We start from the raw sequence: 20581 nt of genomic DNA, 5'->3' as shown, positions 1-20581 counted from the left end.
CATCAGCTCACAATATAGCAGGAAGTGAAATGTGCTGAAGTAGGCGGTGCATTTTTTTGCAAATCCCTCGCAGGAGACTGAGCGCACGTGATCCAGGCGTGCTGTTGTTGACGTGTATTATTTATATTTTGACCTGATTCAACCAGAAGGTGAATATAAAAGCTCTGTTTCACGGTTCACGGTTTAATCACATAAACATTAGTTTTAAAATAGATTTTGGACGTTTTAAATATGCTGTGAGTGTCTGTAGATTATTCGCATGCTGCATGCACACTACATTAACAAATTAAATATGTCTCTTGGGAATACTGTTACATGTGGGCGTTAACTTATTTGCTCTTTATTGTACGATATACTTGAACGGCACTGTTCTGTAATGTTAAGCTTGCCTTTGGCACTCTGCGTGGAGCTGTTTAAATTATCATGATAGTTGATGATGATGTGTACTTGGGTTTATCCTAAGTTTGTATCCGCCAGCCGGAGTTCGCATGTTTTCTTCCTCCCAAAGTCCAAAGATATGCTTGGAGTTAGTTTAACTGGTGATTCTAAATTAGCTGTACGTGTGTCTCTCTGTGTAAGCCACGGGTCACAAACTCCAGGCCTCGAGGGCCGGTGTCCTGCAGGTTTTAGACATCACCCTGGGTTAACACACCGGAATCAAATGATTAGTTCGTTGCAAGGCCTCTGGAGAACTTCAACTTCGACATGGAGTTGGTCATTTAGCCATTTAAATCAGTGGTGTTGGATCAAGGACATATCTAAAACCTGCAGGACCCCTGCTGTCAGCCCTACCATAGACTAGTGTACCCCACCCCGTAGTAGATAGATTAATAGATGGATAGATGTATGGGATGAAAACTTATTCAGCAAACAGTAACCTCAGCAGAAAGAAAAACGCATAACTCACGCTACGCTGACTCCATCTACTGGTAAAATCAATGTAAAACAACTGCTCCCAATTCTACACGCACAGATGCACACACATACACGCACATACAAACAACAAAGGCCACTCTCCATTTCTTTCTAGACAAAAAGCAAAAAGGATTAAATGGATTAAAGATCTTTTTTGTCATTTTACATAGTAGAATGAAATTGTGGAAATTGTGGACGACAGCAATTTATAACTAGAATGAATAAAAGATTTTTTTCAATTAACTTTTGGCATGAGGCACAGGTTCCAGTCTGACTTGTCCTTCGCTGCATGTCTTTTCATGCTGTCTCTCTTCTCTTTCTACTGTTCACTGCTACAGAATAAAGGTTTAAAAAAGCCCAAAGAGGAAAAATAATTAAAAATCAAATCTTAACAGCACTAACAGAGGAAAAAAATATCAGAATCATGCGTAGTTTCGCTGGTGTAAAGTCTTATGAGCTAAGTATAACGTTCTAAGTGCCAATTTGTATGTTCAAAAACTGCATTTTCCAAATGTCAGAATTAAATTTTACATTATCTGCTGCATCTAAGCAAATTTTAAGCATGCAAGCTGCTGCAACATGCAAAACTGATGCACGATCCAGCCTTTATTTCCTCTACGATGGACTACCTCTACTAAGATGTCGTATTCTATCATCCTCCTCCAGTCAGACCTGTTTGCTGCTCAGAAACTTCCATATTTATTTCCACCTTAAATGATCTAAGCTTTAAAGATTACTCTCAATTCCTCAAATGCAGAAACATTTTTCTTGTGCATACAGCAATAAGTCATATGATATAGTTTCACTCTTTCATGCCATCATTCAGAGTACAGAATGGACCTCATGACAAAAATGTTTCTCAAAAGACATGGTGAAAAAATGCAACGTTTTGGGGGTACAAATGTTAGTAATTTGGAATATCAGTTCCAGATTACTTTGATTTGCGGAAATGCATTTTGGATATTTGAATACTAGCTCAGTTTTTAAATATTTGGAGAAAAGCTTTAAGAAAGTACATTTCAGTTATAATTCTTGTTATGGCATAAGAATGTGGATTACTGTAACTGTTATTAAATCATTCAGAATCCCTGGATTAATGATACAAATAAAAAGCTTTCAATTAATCTTGTCTGTGAAGGTTCTCAGTCATCCAGGTCATCGTAGTCAAAGGAGCTTGTAAAGAAAAGCATCTGGACTTCTTTAAGTTGCTTGAAGACGTTTCACCTCTCATCCGAGAAGCTTCTTCAGTTCTAAGGTCAAATGGTGGAGAGTCCCTTGTCATTTAGCCATTTAAATCAGTGGTGTTGGATCAAGGACATATCTAAAACCTGCAGGACCCCTGCTGTCAGCCCTACCATAGACTAGTGTACCCCACCCCGTAGTATGATCCAGTTCTTTGCCATTGAGTGTCATGTGAGGCTGCACACTGTATAACCCCCAAAAAATCTGTTAACTCATCTAAAGGCATTCGTTGCCAGTCATTGTCATACAGTGCTGCACACCAATCAATCATCATAGAACCACAGTGATACTGAAAGTGACTTTGAGTACCCGTCGTACGGGAAGTTCGGAGATTGTTTGGAATATGATGGCATCTTACCAACATGTTAACAATGGGCTCCATTATAAGAGAATCGTTTTGTTAATTGTAAAGGGAATGTTTTAAAATTTGCATCACTTCACATGAGCCCTGGTTAGACTGCTTGTTTTTAGAGGGACCGTAGTGCTCTAAAAAATATCCTTATGCATATCAAAACATTTTTCAGCTTGCATTACAGACATCGTAAAAATAATTTACAGCCTCTTTGTCTTCTAATATTTTATTTGTCAGGACATAATTTAAAAAATAATCAGGTCTTTGGCAGGTCTTAAAATTAGTTAAATACATCACCAATGAACTAGAAAACTTTACCTGTTACGCTGTGTTATTATTTAGCAGTTTAACTGAGGATCAGCAAATGTGACCACATCTATGAAATCAGAACTTTTGGTTTTTCTGGTTGGGAGCATTCAAGTGTGAATGGCCTTGGAGAAGCAAGTGTTGTTGCATAGAAGGGTGAAGAAGGGACACGTGAAGCCACAATTCCTCCACAATCATGCAAGAAACAATTAGAAAACATGGATGTTACTTAAACGTGTTGCTCTCTAAAGTAGTTCTACAAGCTACTGTGTCAGGGGGGAGTTTTTTCACATGCTACATCTGATTTTATGATTATTATATATATTTATTTAATATAAATAAATGTAATATTTTGTAGTTCATCTGAAGTTGAATTGATGTAATTTGAACACCTGCTAAGGTGTTAAAGTAGTTTTTGTTGATTTATTTATTTTGGCATGTGATGGACACAACTGGGCAATGTTCATGTTTTCAGAAAATTCAGGTTAGACACAAAAAGGCTCGAGAGAAAATATCTAATTTCCCCCAACAGCATAATCCATTTTATTAATTTCTCTTTGTGTCAGAATTTGAGCGTTTTTGAGTGGGGAATGATGTTTTAATATTAATATTCCTTACAACAAAATGTCAGTGAGTATCTTATCTTTAACGCAGAGTCAAAGGACTGTTTCTGGACTAAAAACTCTTCATAAGATAAGATAACCTTTATTAGTCCCACACGTGGGGAATTTGTTTTGTCACAGCAGGAAGTGGACAGTGCAAAAGTTATGAAACCAAAATTAGAATATAATAAGAATAAATACAGTACACAACTGTACAGAATAAAATAAAATACTATATACAGTAGAATAAAATAGAATAAAATGTACAATAGGATAAAAATAGAATACAAATGCTGCATACAGCTGAGTAAAAATACAACGATACCAGAAAAGAGTATTGCACTTAGTGTTATTGCACATGTGTGGATGTGTGTGTTTGATCAGTTGAAGTCTTTGTTGTGGAGTCTGACAGCAGTGGGGAGGAAAGACCTGCGAAATCTCTCCGTCCCACATCGTGGGTGCTGCAACCACTGAAGGAGCTGCTCAGTGCTGTCACAGTCTCCTGCATGGGGTGGGAGATGTTGTCCAACAGGGATGACAGCTTAGCCACCATTCCTGTCACTCACCACCAGAGATGGGCAGTAACGCGTTACATCTGATTACTTTTTTCAGGTAACAAGTAAAGTAAGGGATTACTGTTGCAAAAACGGTAATTAGATTACCGTTACTTTCCAGTAGGAACGCTGCATTACTAAAACCGTGATTTTTTTATTTTTTTTGCGAGAATGTCTCATGACAGTGACATAAGTGAGTGCGACGTTGGTGACAACAGCTGTGTGCAGATCAACAATGGATCATATATCGAGTGCGGGAGAGAGTATGAGCGTGCAGCGTTTAAAGCGTGGAAGTACTGGCCTTATTTTGGGTTTGATTCCATAAAAAGTGACAAAAACATTAGTGTCCGTCGTGCGTGGGAAGAAAACTTCTTTTTACAGCGAAAAAACCCCTAAACTTCCGAGCAAGCACCGAGTGCGCTACGACGTAATGGGAAATTCACAGAGAATCTCGTGGATTCTTCCACTGACCGCTGCGGCACACCTGCACCAGGGTAAACCTCCGCCTACCCTACTCCTGCTTTACAGGTGAAAATAGAGCAACAGGACCGCTAGTCTTTGATGTTATTTATTTTCTGCTGTGTTTTACTTGCATCTATTTGAAAGACTGAGTGTAAACACACACAAAAAAAAATTATATGCTGGAATGTGCAGAAAATAAGTTTAAATGTTAAACTAATTTCTTCTAGTCAGAGAATGTTGCATATAATTAAATTTTTGCTTGATGCATAAAGTTAAAAGGTTAAAACTAATAAAACAAGTTTAAAAAAGAGACTTTTCCATTTGATTACATTTTGTATGATGGATTATGCAGAAAAAGTAGAATTGGGCTGAAAGATCTATCGCTTTATCACCTCTTCAGGTTGTAAATCGTGTTTTTAAAAAGTAACTAAGTAATTAATTACTTTTGAAAATAAGTAATCAGTAAAGTAACGGGATTACTTTTTGGGGAAGTAATTGGTGATTAGTTACTGATTACTTTTTTCAAGTAACTTGACCAACACTGCTCACCACCTCCACTGGGTCCAGAGGGCATCCTAGAACAGAGCTTTTCATATCCTCTTCAAAAGTTCTTTATAATTTAAAACAACAACAAAAAACTACAGTTGTTGCAGTCAAGTGAGAGGAGAGATATTGAAAATCCTTCTTTATTCTGGCTTTTCTAACTTTACCGCGCTCTCATCCATCCTGTGCTGCTATTACTGTAACTGCTATGACTGCCCTCTTTCCGTTTTCCCTATATTTAGTAGTCATTATTTATTTTACTCATGTGTGTGTGAGTGTGACAAACCTGTGTATACACAGCCATGTCGTCATTCAAGTCTTTGCTGCAATCAGTGACCAAAGCAAGCCAGAGACACCTGAACCTCTTCAAAGGCCCTCCAGTACACGAAACAGCTCATGGGCTCTCACATCAGGGTACCATACAGGCTTTGCTGCGCACCTCATCCTTCCATAAACTGACAAAGTGTGAATGTAACACAACATAAATGTCTTTCGACCTGTATGTTTTTGCCTGCTTAAAATTATAGTTCTAGCTGAAATTGTTTATTGTTACAATAACAGGCTTTTTAAAAACTATATATGGTACAAGTTGGAGATTTTATATGTGGAGAACCTATAAATTTTAATTTACAACATTCCTACATATAATCCGTGCTTCCTTTTTTGCGTGTGCAAACTTCTTATGAACTTTGCAGTTTCAATTTACAATTTGAAAAATACTGTACCAAAGTACCCTGGTTCTAACTTTCATGGCTACTTCCAGTAATTTCATGACCACCAGCTAAATGATCTGAAGTGACTTTGATTCATTAGGACACCGGATCAGACTTAGAAAAAGATTTTTTCCAACATCTGATGCAAGAAAACACGTGACGTGGATGAACACTGTGGCCGAATATAAAGCATTGTTTGATATATGACAGTAAATTCATGTTAACCATCATCATCCACCTAGAGTAATTTATGAATGAGGTGTGAATAATGTAGGCGCAGTTGCTTAACTGTTGGCTTAATCAATGATAGCTTTAAAAACATCTGAACAGGCTTGACATGCTTTGTGTCGTTGACATTTTTCCTCATGCCGTCATATGCAGCATAACAATGAACTCTCAGAGTAATTGCAAAGTCATTTTCACATTAGTGCCAGATCCTGTACATCTATGTGACAAAACATGTTTTTAGAGGTATCTGAGTTCTTCTTGGAAGTGTTATCTTCTGTGTGTTTACTTTGGAAATTAACGTCTCTGTGTGCGTACAAATACAAGGTGTTTAGAACAGATTAAATTAGGCAACGTTCATGTAAAGTAGTTGTTAGAAGCAAAAAGTCTTTTTTTAAAAAGATTATTTCTATCAGTCGGTGACAGAAGTGAGCCTATTTGCTCTTTAAGCTTTATCCATGTTTTGTAGCATGTCTTAAGAATGTGAAGTGTTTTGAGTGGGAAACCTAAACCAAACCATGACACTATGATTCTGCTTGCTTCAAAATGATCGTCTTGTCTTTTACACATAACTGGGGAGTTATTTGTGGCATATGTTTTAATCATGTCCATCATGGTCTTTTGCAGTTAAGACAACTTCTTCACACAGAAGTAAATGGAGCTAACTGAGAGGAAAGACACAGATTTCTTTTTTTTTTTTTAATTCATTCAAGTTCTTCTAATATGTTATTCCACTATCCTTCTTCTTCCACACTTCTGTGGGGAAGTTCACCTTACTCTGCGTATACTGCATCTAACAATACCATGACTTTAATGTATCTGCTTCCCTTCCAGTTGCCTATATTGAGCTACGATTGCCTATTCTCTGTATGCATGCGAATCCATGTGCAAATGACTAGCCTGTGTGTACAGTGTGAGCAGAGAGAGGAACACAACCAATGCAATCAGTGATTTAAACAAGCCAAGTGACTGACCAAAACCACTTCAAAGGCTGTTAAATACATATTTAAAGAGTTACGTAGTATAACAGTATACGGTGATGGGCCATTAAGCTGCTATTTTTAAATAAAGTTGCTATTTTCTGCTATTCAGTTTTTCCCTTGAACTTTGTCAGAGTAGCAGTTTTGGTTTTCGTATACTTTTTAAGTAGAAAAAAGGGAAGAGGTAGAAATAGGGTGCAAAAGGGGAATTTTAAAGTAGAAATGTAGAAGCATTAGCGTGTTCAAAGAGCTGTGGCTCTCGTGTAAGAGTAGACTTCAAAGTTCCTCTGTGAGTTTAACATTGGGAACTTTAAACTTCCTTTGTTGTTGCTCAAGTTATTCAGATCACAATGAAAAAAAAAAACAGTTAAAAAAATAAATCAAAACTGCTTAATCTGCTGCATTTTTTTGTTTTCTTTCATGCTGCATTTATTTTTTATGATTTTAGGTAGAGACATTAAAAAATGTTATGGTGCATGCTACAAAGAGCAACGTGTAATAGATCCTGTGACTAAGAAACTTTCAACTCAGTCCACAATGAAAGATTATTATTTTAAGTCTCAAAAATGTTCTTGAGCTTACTATTGTATTTTAAAATACATTAGTAAGGCCATGAAGTTCTTTTCAAAGCCTGTACATTTCCGTAAAATGAACATCATCAAGTGAGCCGCCTCTAACCATCCTGCCAGACATCCCTCCCCTACCCACGTGAATGAGACACTGTTCCCCACATGAGGACCAATCAGAGGCTGGGAGAGCACAGACTGCAGCTTATAAACAGAAGTGCAAGGGAGGCTGCATGCTTTTGAGTCACACATGAAAGACTCTTAGAAAGCAGAGAGACACATACCAAGAGTCTGTCCATTAATTTGCCATAACTGAACTTTTTCTGCTGTGACTTTTCCCCCCCAAACCTGCACTTTCAATATTTTCTGTTTATTCTGTGTTTTAGACACATCTGACAACATGTCCCTTCTCAGTGCTACTCTGCTGTTTCTTTTGCTTGGTGAGTAATTTTTAATCTTCTTATCCAGTTAGGCCAAATGGACATTATGAATGATTTATGTATTGAGCAACCTAGTTTATTTTAACTCACATGTGCTCATTTTCTTCTTATGAATGTTTTTCAAAGAAAGGTGTTAGAAGTATGTTGCCAAATAGTTATCATTTAACAGCAACTGTTTGTAATGATTAATGTATTTTGAAGTCAGTCATCCAGTAGATATCTGAGCTGCTCAAGATCAAAGCTTAGTATGCTGCATCTCTTACAGGGGATGTTAAAGTTGAACTCTGACTGCTTGAAACTAGTTAAGAAATTTGCCATTAGAGGTCTACATACACTGCATTGAACATGCTGCCTTTTGATTTGTCAACCATATTCCCATCTGTCACTTGCTTTATTTTCAAAAGAAAATCAGGCTTATTACAAGATGATTGTCAGAGCAGGATGGTGATCCAGAGAAAAATAGTACCTACTTATGGTGTAAGGTATTTAATGAATATTTAGTTTTGGGTTTGCAAAAAGACCCCAATCTGTTGTTGCTCTGGTATGTCAACACTTACACCTTAAAACTAACTAGTTATAGGACAGTTATGTTAGATTTTACCACTTCACTCTAAATAATGGGAGATTTTCTACTCACTTGACTATAGAAGCTTTGAAAATAAAGAGGGTGATTTTCTTTTGTTGTGAATCAATATAGTGTCATTTTAAATTAGAATGGAAATGGAAATCAAAATAGGGCTACTAGAAGGTATTTATACCAGGGCAACACATTGTAAAAGTAGAATTTCCCCATTTTAGTCTCTGAATAACATAAAGAAATGAAAGCTGGTGGTAACAGATAATTGGGAACAGAAACTCAAATGTGAACCAGTGTTTCTACCTTATGCATACAAACTTATCAAGTAGTTCTCTACTATATGGTAAAAATGTTTTAAAAGTGTTTCTACAAATGGAATATAAAATTTGTTCTACATATGAGACAAATGTTATATTCCCAACAAAATTATCTACCCATATTTTTTAATAAACACATTATCATATTATGTAACTATTTTTTTGACTTTCTCAGAAACTACTGTGCTGCCACCTGTGTGGCGCTCATATTTTCTTAAATAGACTGGTCACACACAACTAAGCAATTGTTATCTGTGTTTTTTCATACCTTCGTCAGACAATCTGGCCTTAAGTGGAATATTCATCATTTCTGTCTAATGCACATAAAGTGTGGTGTTTTTATATTATTACAAAATGTGGGGGTGTAAAGGTCAGGTACATGTTTATGGTCAACAGCTGATTTTGTGTTCGTTTTTATTCAAGGTTTTTTACTGTAAGACGTGGATGAAAAATCTTCTGCTACTTTGGAAATCAGATGAGGCCCAGTGTACAGTTCAGAAAAGACCGATTAGAAACTTGACTTCTTAGTATATTAAATATTCAACTTCTTGGTCATGTCAAGGTTGTAATATGTCTTGAGGGGATTTCTTTTTTAATCCTTTTTTAAGCTTTTAAGGATGTTTGTGCCGGGGTTTTTTTGTTCAGTGCTTGTGCATTGACAGCTGTAGTAATGCCGCGGCAATTAGCTTTTCCTTGTCTTCTTTTTCAGATTCCATTTCCTGTGTTCAGTTTCTGGCACCTTTGAACATGGGAGGAGTCATTGGGCTGGTGCAGTTTAACTCAATGTCTCAGATGGCCACTGTCAACGTGTCTGGGGCTGGATCCTGTCGTTCAGTAAACATTTCCCTCAGCGAGTTTCCCGTCATGTATGGCCACTTTGCTCAGCCCTGTTCTGAACAAAATATCGGCTCCAGCGTCTTCACTTTTACTGCTGATCTTGCCTCAAATTCTAACATCAATGTGTCCGAACTCTTTGCGCAAAGAAAAAACCTTGATGACTTCTCACTGTCGTTGCAAACGTGTAACGGAACTAAAGTATGCACAGTTGTAAGTCAAGGTCAGACCCTCGTAACTAGTCAGGCCAGGTTCTATGGGCCCATCGCGGGTAACGTTTATATCCGTTATAACATGGATAACGCCAGCTCCAGGGTTCTTGCAGATCTTGTGACGATCGGTCAAGTTAATGCCTCGCAAACTAATGTCACGCTCTATAGAGCTACAAGTACTGTTGCAAACTGTGATATTCTACTTAAAAGCTTAAATAATGCATCTTTGACTCCTCTGGGTTCCGTAAAGGTCGGGACCCCTTTGCAGCTCCAGAAATCCCGTCTGGACCTCAGTAGCTTCCAAACCACAAATGGGTTTCTTTTCCTTAGGGTGGGGTCAAGTTTCAGTTGTGCTCAGATCTATAATGTGCCAGTGAAACAGGTTAGAGCTGATGTGAACATGAATGGGATCAAAGGATACTTCAGTTTTCGTCAGGCTTCCCCTTTTGATCTCACAGAGTTGAGTGTCAATCTGACCAATTTACAGAGCAATGTTGCCTTTTACCATGTCCACGATTTTCCTGTTAGGTCATTAACAAACCGGTGTTCAAATGATAGTATAGGTGACCACTGGAATCCATTTAGTTTGAACAGAAGTAGCCCAACTTACCCAAGAGTCCCAGGGTCAACACATGACATGTATGAGGTGGGTGACCTCAGTGCCAAGCACGGGAGCATAGCAGGCAAAAATATGGTGGACATGACATTCACAGACTTCAATCTCCCTCTGTTTGGAAAGAACAGCATTGTAGGTCGCTCAGTCGTCATTCACCAACCAAATGGTTCGAGGTTTGCTTGCATGAGTATCAGCTATCCAGGCGAGGTTATTGTAGGCAGAGCCATATTTTCAAGCCCTGTGGTTGGTGAGGTCTGGTTCACACAGCTGGTGAACAACCCCCTCTCTGATGTATCCATATTTCTGAATTTGGCATACGGAAATCCTACAACACCAACCAAAAACCACAACTGGCATGTTCACGTCTACCCAATCAGCTCAGAGAGGGATGATGATCAAGGCCGCTGTACCACAACTGGAGGTCACTGGAACCCCTTCAACATCACCATTGATGCCAGCTATTCCCTCCACTGTAACCCATCTGGTCCCCTATCCTGTGAGGTTGGAGACCTCGCCGGCAAACACAGTACCCTTGATCTTGGAACCACGTTAGAGGTAGTGGCAGCAAAATACTTCTTCACTGATGTCACCTCCTGGGTGCCCATGCCCGGCATTATTGGCCGCTCTGTGGTCATCCATCAAGCAGAAAGAGGCGGGCCAAGAATAGCCTGTGCCAATGTCACATTGGTGCAAGTTCCCAAAGCTAGCTTAGGTACATGGTTTGGCCCTGGAGTTTCTGATGGACAAGTGGGTTTCTCCCGGGCTGTGCCACAAGGTCCCACAACTATAAATGTTTCCTTAATGAGCCTGAACTCCATAGCTAGTGGTTATCATGTCCACGTGTTGCCCCTCAACCCAGGCAGTGCAGAGCCCTGTTCAAATGCAAACATCCAGGGCCACTTCAACCCACTAGCCTGGAACGTATCACAATCCCCCCCTCCTGGAGTTGGCACTGTGGACCAGTATGAGATGGGAGACATCAGCGGGAAGTTCGGCACACTTAATGATCAAAACAACTTTGAAGCTGTATACATGGACCCTGACATGTCGATGACTGGACCCTACAGCATAGTGGGAAGGTCGCTGGTGGTTCACAATGTCAGTGGAGCAAGGTGAGAATGTGTACTTTACTATTTGTGTTCTTAGCAGAGAGAAAGAAAGAACATAACGCAGCACAAAATTAAAAGGGAAGAAAAGAAAGCAATGTCATACACAGGTTACCACATCGTCTTTTTTTTAGAAATAAAATTAGCTAATCTTTTATTTTTAAATACTTGGTATCTGTTGCAAAAAAGAGGAAGTATTTATCATTTGGGACAACTCCAACAAGTGAAAGGTCTGGTTAGTTGCAAGTCCTTATGCAGAATAACCAGATATGTAAGTTGAGAGACCGACTTCTGGCACAGAAACAAAAACGTGTCAGTCTTTCGAGGACACCAGTGTAAAATGTCAGTTGCGGACATAACTTCCTGGTGTTTTGTGCCATGACAAAGAATTACTCAGCAAAATACTTTGTTGAAGATCCTCCTAGATGTCAGAACATGATACGATTTTCTTATCTTAATTGTGTTTCTCTTAGTTTATGTGTTTTGTTTTTTGTTTTTTTACAGAATTAGGTGTGCCAACATCTTGGCTGATAGACTCACAGATGGTGAATGGGTTATTGCCAAGGCTGTCTTTAATGGTACAGTGACTGGGACAGTTAGACTGGTAAGAATCATTACAGATAAAGTGTTTGGTGCTCATCTCATGTTTCTCATCTACTTTCTTTCTTTCGTTTGGTCTATTAATTTCAATAATTTCTATTTTTCTGTGACTAAATGGTTCCTCACAAAACAATAATCATCATCATCATCATTTATTTATTTATATAGCACTTTAAAAACACACCTGGTAGACCAAAGTGCTGTACAATACTAATATGCACATAGTAATAAAACCAGACATAGCAATAAAGTTAAAAAACAATAAAAAAAATAAAAATAAAAATAAAAAAAAATAAAATAAAATAAAATAAAATAAAAATGTCAGTTACCCACAGAGTTAAAAGCCAGGGAATAAAAATAGGTTTTTAATAAAGACTTAAAAACGGGCACTGATGCAGCCTGTCTAATGTGGAGAGGAAGGTTATTCCAAAGCATCGGCGCGGCAACAGAGAACGCTCGGTCTCCTCTAAGTTTCAGCCGTGACTTTGGGACCGAAAGCAGCAACTGCTCAGCTGACCGAAGGGAACGAGTGGGGACGTGGGGCTTCAACAAATCAGACAAATAAACAGGTGCCAGACCATTTAGAGATTTAAAAGCCAATAAAAGGACTTTAAAACGGATCCTGAATTCAATTGGAAGCCAGTGTAAAGAGGCCAAAATCGGAGTGATGTGATCAAATTTTCTTCTACCAGTTAAAAATCGTGCCGCAGCACTTTGCACTAATTGCAAGCGTGACAAAGTGCCCTGCCCAACCCCTGTTAAAAGAGAATTACAATAATCTAAACGTGAGGTAATAAAGGCATGAATAACGCTTTCCAAGTCACGCTTGGAAAGAAAGGGCTTAACCTTTGATAAACGTCTGAGGTGATAAAATGCTGATTTTACCACCCCTTTTACATGGTCATCAAAGGTGAGTGCAGAATCAATTTTAACTCCGAGATTTGTGATCGAACTCTTTAGTTGGGAAGTCAAAGCTGCAAGATCAACATCCAGAGTATGAGAAGAACGATTTGGGCCAAATAAAATTGCTTCTGTCTTCCGATCATTAAAATTTAAAAAGTTGTTTGCCATCCATGCTTTGACATCAGTAAGGCAGTCAAGCAGAGGTCCAGTTGGGAGACTATCAGAATGACTAAAAGGTAAGTAGAGCTGGCAGTCATTTGCGTATAGATGGAATGGCACTTTATGCTTTCGGAAAATCGCGCCAAGGGGCAAGAGGTACAATGAAAACAATAACGGCCCAAGAATAGATCCCTGTGGAACACCCCAAAGCAGAGGGGCCACAGAGGATGAAGCCGACCCCAACTTAACACAAAAGGTTCTATTTAAAAGATAATGACTTACTGTATATGAATAAGTGTTTAACAAGTGAACATATCTGAAGTGGAAAAAACAACAACAAAGCCATGCAATTATCTCTTGCAACAAATGTAAAAAAAAACAGTTTGATTGCCATCTAATCAGACAAGTTAGGGAGTGTGTACTACATTCATTTAACACTGCATTCCTTTGCATTACTAATGGCTTCAAGATCAGGTGAGGCATATGCTATTTTAATCTCATGAGCTCCCTTCTTTTGGATTTTACATTTTAACAAAAGGTTTTACATTTCTAATATTTAGCTCACACTGATGCTAACATCACAGGCATGATTTCCCACAGAGGATTCAACTTTTTTCGCCAGTTTCTCTGTAAAAACAAAGAAGGCTGAAATGTAAAAACATGTGGAGTTCTTTCTTTTAGAAAGACAGCAGCTTTTCTTATCTTATACACCACATCTAAAGCGGTGTATTTAACTGCTACCCACTTGTAAAAGGTTGCTAATCTTACTAGCAGTGTGTAAAATACTGTATTGAGACCAGTTTGACAGAGAAACAAAAGAAGTTATAATTGAATGAGATGAGTGAATGAGTCGTAGTATAATATATCTGATAGCCTAAGAGCAGAACAATTGTTTCTTTATCATTGCTAACTTATTTGGAGCCAAGCTGCCACAAAAACATGACAGTGTATTTCTGCTGCACTGGACAGAATTCATTATGCCTACGATAGCTTGCAACAGGAAGCAAAAGGAAGAGGGGGACGAGAGCATTAGCTTAGCATCTATCCGCTGGCTAATGGTACGTGCGGTTTCACCAAACTAAAAGCTCACCAAGGGAACAGCTGTCTCTGGCAGCTGCCCTCCAGAGGCCCCATACTGAGCTCTGCACTACACTAATGGAGAGAAGAGATTGCAGTATCTCTAAACAGCCTATATGATTAAAGAGAAGTAGGCAGTTTGAGTAATCAATGTTGTTCTGCAACAAAATAGAGTGGTTTCACTCAGACAGACTGAGAATCAAAAGAAAAGTGAAATGAAATGTCATAGTGAAATACCTTTACACTTAAAGGTGGACAGCAGTATCCACAAATCTATACTCGGTTCATTTTAACGGCATTCATGCTTCAGCAAAGCAAGTGTTTAGTTGCGATTGAACTATGAGATTCCTTCTTTGTAATGTAAGCACTTTGTTTTCCTCATCCCAGCAACAGCAGGTGTTCCTCGATGGGAGTAGCAGCGATGTTACTCTGGAGGTGAACCTTAAGTCATCTGCGGGGGATAATGTAAGTACAGCTTTATATAATCTACATGCATGCAAAAAAATTATATTGGCCACCATCACAAAACTCAGTGTTCATCTGCCACCCATCAGTGTGAAACTCTCTTTAAGCCTTTAATGGGATAGATGTGTTAAAAGACATCATTCTCACACCTGTATTTTATCCCAAACTGAAGAAATCAACAGCTTCCTTGTTCATCACAACTAATCGGGTTGGCTCCAGTGACACCGGGTGCAACAGTGTGGGAGACACATTCAATCCCTTCAACATGACATCGATGGTGAGATCCTAATCTTATCTGCGTAAAAAGGACGCAAAAACGAAATAAAACAGAAACAACACGCTTAAGAAATGAGAAATTGAAAGCAAAAAAAGTGGAAGAAAAAAAGAGTTTGACCATAAGTTACTTGAAGGAAGTCCAGAAGGGTTGCTGTTTCCTGGCGGTTTGGGGACACATATTGTAATAAGGGGCCAGTCTGAGTCTAATTACAAGTTTCTTTAGTTCCTCAGTTTGAAAATTCGTAATTTCACTGAATTTAAGATTCAAAGGCTGCCCTGAAGATGATCAGTTTAAAGTGTAAATATAATAGTACATTTTTATGCTTGTAAGGGTATATGAATGTATATAATAGTATAAAGATGCTAAAAACTGCACTAATTATCAAAAGTAAATAATCTCAACGACCAAATTATTGGCTTTATATGAAAAAGATTTTGCAAAGGATCATGATCAACTTAAACCTGCCTAAATAATTGTAATGCTAACATGATTGACATGTGCTCATCTAATAATCTCTACATGTTTTTCTTCAAATGTTTACATGTAAGCATATAATATATGTATAAGACATAATATGAACATTTCTTTTACTTAATGGGACCAGTGATGCAATTGGTCAATAACCGGAGAATATTGCTAACTTCTCACTTCCTCTTCCTCTAACTTGTGCAAATCACTTCTTTCTTTCGCTTCCACTTGCAGAGACCCACCTGTTCTTTAGAAAACCCACTGAGCTGCGTGGTGGGGGAGATATCTGTAAGACATGGCATGGTTAGCCTGACACAGAGACAGTTCTATACTGACAGCATTATTCGCCTCTCTGGAGACAGCACAGGTGAAATGAGTCACCATATGTGATCAGTGATAACAGCAAATACAAAACTTCAAAATCTCCAAAGAGGTGAGTTTACTTTGTTAAGTCTAATTGTTCGTTATGTTTTGTGTGTGTTATTAGTGGTCTTCAGATCTTTAGTGCTGAAGAATGGAGAAAACATCACAGCCTGTGCCGACATCCTCCCTGAATCCCCATCAGCAGCGCAGACGTTTCCCAATGTGACTACATTCAGCCGGTGAGTGTAATTACAACATACTGCATGATGAATACTTTTCATGTAATCCTAAATCACTCAAGACACTTTAATTGCTTGCTGGAGGCCATTTGCGTAGACGTTCTATAAAACTGTTCTGTACATAGTGCACTGTATAACCCTTTTATCAGTGCTGTATTAAATAGTTGTTGTTGTAGAGCTCAAGTGTTTGTATGACGTTAAAGTGGATGTTGGTGTCTTTATGTCCAGGTATGACTTCCGAAACAGGGTCGCTGACGTACTGCAAATGAACCTGGCAAGAGTTACTATCTTGCCCACATCTCCTCAGTCTGTATCTGGGGGAACATGTCAGCAAGTCAACTTCATGATATCTGGTAAGGCAGAAAAAATGTAATCAAACTTCCATATTTGGCAACCAAAAAAAGGAACAACACGATGATGTGAGAAGGTGTCATAATGTCAGTATTAATACAAGTATTTCAATAATAATAATGTGTATGTGTTAGTCCCCATAGGGAAATAGTTCCTCTGCATTTAACCCATTCACCCAGTGAAGCAGTGGGCAGCCACCAATGCAGCGCCCGGGGAGCAGTGTGTAGGGACGGTACCTTGCTCAGGGGTACCTCAGGGTAGCCGTTCAGTAGAGTTGAACCCCCGACCTTCCGATCATGGGGCCACCACTCTACCTACTGAGCTATCAGTAGGTAGAGTGAATATTGTTAACAATTTAAAGTTTGTTGAAGAAATACAAAGTACACTACAGCCTCTGGTAGGCTATAATGTCAGACAGTTGTCTTTTACAGGTGTCTTTGGCAAGGTATGTTAGGAATTCAACATGCTTCATCAGATGATTTGAAATAAAGACAAGCTGAAACTTTTTCCCACTGCAATAATGATTATTTTATTATGAACAGAGAACTTTAGCTGATGTTTTCAAACAGGCTATAAGTGTGATCTACCAGAGGATTTTTATTATTTTGAAAATTGAATTCAAATACTTTGGGTCAATGTGTGTTAGACTCTCCAAGATTGAAAATGTCAGTCGTGGACTAATGTGCTTCTAGCATTTATTTTTGATTTATACCCGACTTGTGTATCGTGAAGGAATTCGGTGTCACACCAGCAGTTACTCGATCCTTAGCCGGAACATGACAGTTTATGCAAATGCAACAGAAAATTTCCTGGTTGTTATGAACTGCCTGCAATCACGTTTTGAAGGAGTTCCCCTGGAAAGCTAAGCCACACTCTGGGAACTCACATGCATCTTCTGCTTCATGAGATGATTTAGAATGAAAAGCCAAAGCATTTTCCCCTGCTTTATTATGACCACAGAGACATTTAGCTGATGGACAACTATCAAACAGGCCAGCTAATTATCAGGTCATGTTTATTGTTTTGACAATTTTATGAAGATATTTTGGCCCAAATAACATTGGGTGCTTCAAACAGTCAAACTTCAGACTGCAAATGTAAATTTTTAATCATATTTTATTGTAAATATCTGACATATCAAACCTGAGTTATTGTTTGATTAAGAGACATAATACAATTTCTTCACCATTCAGTCCAAAACATTTGCACACACTATAGCCTCAAAGAACTCCTCACCTAGAACTGATCTAGAACTACTGCACCACCCAGGTACCAAGTACTTAAAACAATGCCTTTGATATAATTCATTTCCCGTTGCCTGGCTGTTACATTAGACTTTTTCCATTCTTGTTTATTATTTCATACTTTTAATCGAATATTATTTGATTTATGTTATGATTTTATAATATATGTATATATTATTTATATGAGGGGGCAGTGTGAGTCATATGCCTTTGTCCCCGAGTGTTCCCTTGTTCGTATTATCAATATTAATGTTAGTCTTGCGTGAATGTTACAGCATCTATGTCAGTAAATGGTTCAGCTGCTTTAGACTGGCCAAGCTTTTTGTCAGGACAATAATGGGTATTGAAAATCTTCCGCAAACCTGGAATAATGAAAAGTAATTTGAGACTGGAGTTGAAGTCCGGGAGTCTCATTTTCTGTCCCTTCCTTTGTCCCAGGGGGTAACTGAGGAGAATTTCACAGCTTTCACACACTATATCACATGACAGGCATTTATACTATCCCAGGTCTCCTAAAAGGTGAAGAGTTTACTATTCCAATAATTCCACACAAGGCCACCACTGGATCATTTTTATTAGAATAAAACGATTAAGTTCTTTAACTGGCTTACGGAAATTGCTCTCATGGCATTATTTTCTGATTCAAGCCAAAATATTGAAAGGGCATTTCTTTTGTCAGCCAAGTGACATCAAGGGAAACATAACTTTCAGTACAACAAAGATTCACATTTCATAATAACCCATTGAACTAGCAGTTTCTGTGAAGTATAACAAAACAGTGAAACTCTAAGTATGCTAAGTACACTGGTATATGTGTAAGTAAGCACTGTTACTTTGTCTGTATGCTAAAGGGAATGTGAGCACTGGCCTGCTGAGCTCTGTCAAAACCAGTGACAAAATGGGCGTCTTCAGAGAGTCTGACATATGTACAAGTAAGTGCATTTTATACTGCTCTTAAAGCTTTGACTATGCTTTAAATGCCTTTTGGTAAAATGAAATTAACAATGTATTTAGACAACATTTAGAAGGACACTTTGATGTCCTTTTTTACAATCCAAACAATAAAATAATGCATAACACTTGAAAAACTTGGAAGCCATTTGAGCTATTAATTGGGACTGGAACTGAGAACCAAACCTTGTAGAGAGTCAGTTCCCAGTGGTTCAGTTCCTTGGAAATCATAAGTCTGATATCACTTAACGTTTCCACTTACAATCAATCGGCTGATTTCAGTTCGCCAAAAACAGTGGTCCAGTCAACAGTGTGGATATGGACATTACATTTATTTTTAAAAAAGGAAAATAGCATGGCGCTTTGCTAGCATGCTAATGCTAAGCTAGCCAAGAACCAGAGTGATGCTAAAGCTGACCCCAGCCCAGCAAATAACCTGAAAACCTGAACTTTAACAGGTAACAAAAACAGTGATGAGCAGTCAGGCATGACTGACAACAGTTTCTGCCTGTTCAAGTCTCTTTGTGCTAGTTACCTTACAATATAAAGTGCCTTGAGGGGACTGTTGTTGTGATTTGGCACTACATAAATAAAATTGAATTGAGTTTTCATCTTTGCTCTGTGCTGTCAGCTGTAAAAATCTAATATTTGCAGTCGCAGTTCGTGTTTTCAGTGATCATTGTTAGTCATTCAAATAACATGTGAATGCCTTTCTAATTTCTTATTAGGAGGTCCAAGTCCGAGTCCAAGTCCAAGTCCAAGTCCAGCCCTCACGCCATGGACTTTTCTTCTTGGCTTGATGTTCGCCTTCGCCTGTCTGCTGCCTTCAGCAACTTATTTATAGCCCGGAGACTCAGCCACACCTTCACCGTCAGTGGGGTTACATGACCTTAAAAAGATTGTGAATAGAATGTCTGTCAAATGCAACAGTGATCATCAAGCGAATGAACACAATCTGTTACATTGGAAAAAAAATTTCAGTCAATGAAGAATTTCCCTTTTTTTATTACTTTTATAAAAATCTAAAATATAAATATCAAAATAATAATGGTAGGTAACAAGGCTTAGGTAACAGGTAAGAGTTTAATGTTTAGAAATTTCTGCAAACTAGATTTTTTTTCTATTTATGTCATTTGGTTTCTTTAATGGGTGGGTGGTTTTATTGTATCTTCTGACCTCCTAACTTTGTTTTTCATGTATGCACTCTCCAAATATCCATGTGAAATTTTGTGTATATCTTGAAATTTGTGAATAAAGTACAGTAATGTTTGGATGCCTTGTCAGTTTCCAGAGTAAATGTGTTTAAATTGCAGATGCAGTTTTTAGCTGGACAGTAATTCTGTTAAGATTTGCAAAATAAGATTTTTTTAACTTTTTCAATTCATTCCAGCAAAACAAACCTCCAAATAGCTGCAAAATGTCTAATGATTAGATTAAATAGACTGCAGTGTTATTCCTTTCATTAACATGGTGTCCAGGTAAAGTGCATATCACTTTTCCACCCATTCCCTCACTCTTTTCCACACATTCAGACAGTTTCCCACATTTTGATTAGTTTTAGTTTCAACACGTGAGCATCACGCAAACTGTCTGGCTCAAAAACCACATGAATTCCTGCTAAAACTAAAAGATGATGATCACAAAGAGCAGAAACTGACACTTAACTCTTTAAAAATATATTTTTTTTATAAGTTTAAAGGCCGTGCAATCAATCTCAAGTTTCCATCTATGTGGGTAAAAAGTTGAAAAGATTGCACCAAAATAATATACAGTATTTCAATCATTCTTAAAATTGTATCATTTAAGTTTTTCAAAAGTTTCAAAAAAAACTCCCCGAAAGGCAAAGGTTAAAATATCAATACTACAGTCTAAATATCAGGAGAGCAAATCAAATATGATACACTAGGTTTTAAAGTGTTACG

General features: G+C 38.1%; 1 protein-coding gene across 2 annotated transcripts; it reads left to right on the top strand.

Annotated features, from left to right (window-relative positions):
* The first annotated feature begins 42 nt into the window (after positions 1–42).
* cusr (Copper-only SOD repeat protein) lies at positions 43–19932 on the top strand. Of its 2 annotated transcripts, XM_026170319.2 has the most exons (11): positions 43–149; positions 7847–7900; positions 9504–11568; positions 12067–12166; positions 14689–14766; positions 14939–15043; positions 15746–15878; positions 15999–16113; positions 16342–16466; positions 18560–18640; positions 19388–19932. In XM_026170319.2, exons 2-11 carry the CDS (start codon positions 7861–7863, stop codon positions 19501–19503), a joined length of 2958 nt encoding a protein of 985 aa, XP_026026104.2. In that variant the 5' UTR covers positions 43–149; positions 7847–7860; the 3' UTR covers positions 19504–19932. The 2 variants fall into 2 exon arrangements, with proteins under 2 accessions (XP_026026104.2, XP_026026103.2); XM_026170318.2 differs by lacking the exon at positions 43–149 and having other exon boundaries at positions 7721–7900.
* Positions 19933–20581: the final 649 nt, after the last annotated feature.

The sequence above is a fragment of the Astatotilapia calliptera genome, chromosome 6, assembly GCF_964374335.1.
Source record: "Astatotilapia calliptera chromosome 6, fAstCal68.1, whole genome shotgun sequence".
NCBI lineage: Eukaryota > Metazoa > Chordata > Actinopteri > Cichliformes > Cichlidae > Astatotilapia > Astatotilapia calliptera.
The sequence above is the reverse complement of the archived record's forward strand: the minus strand, read 5'-3'. Positions and strand labels throughout refer to the sequence as shown.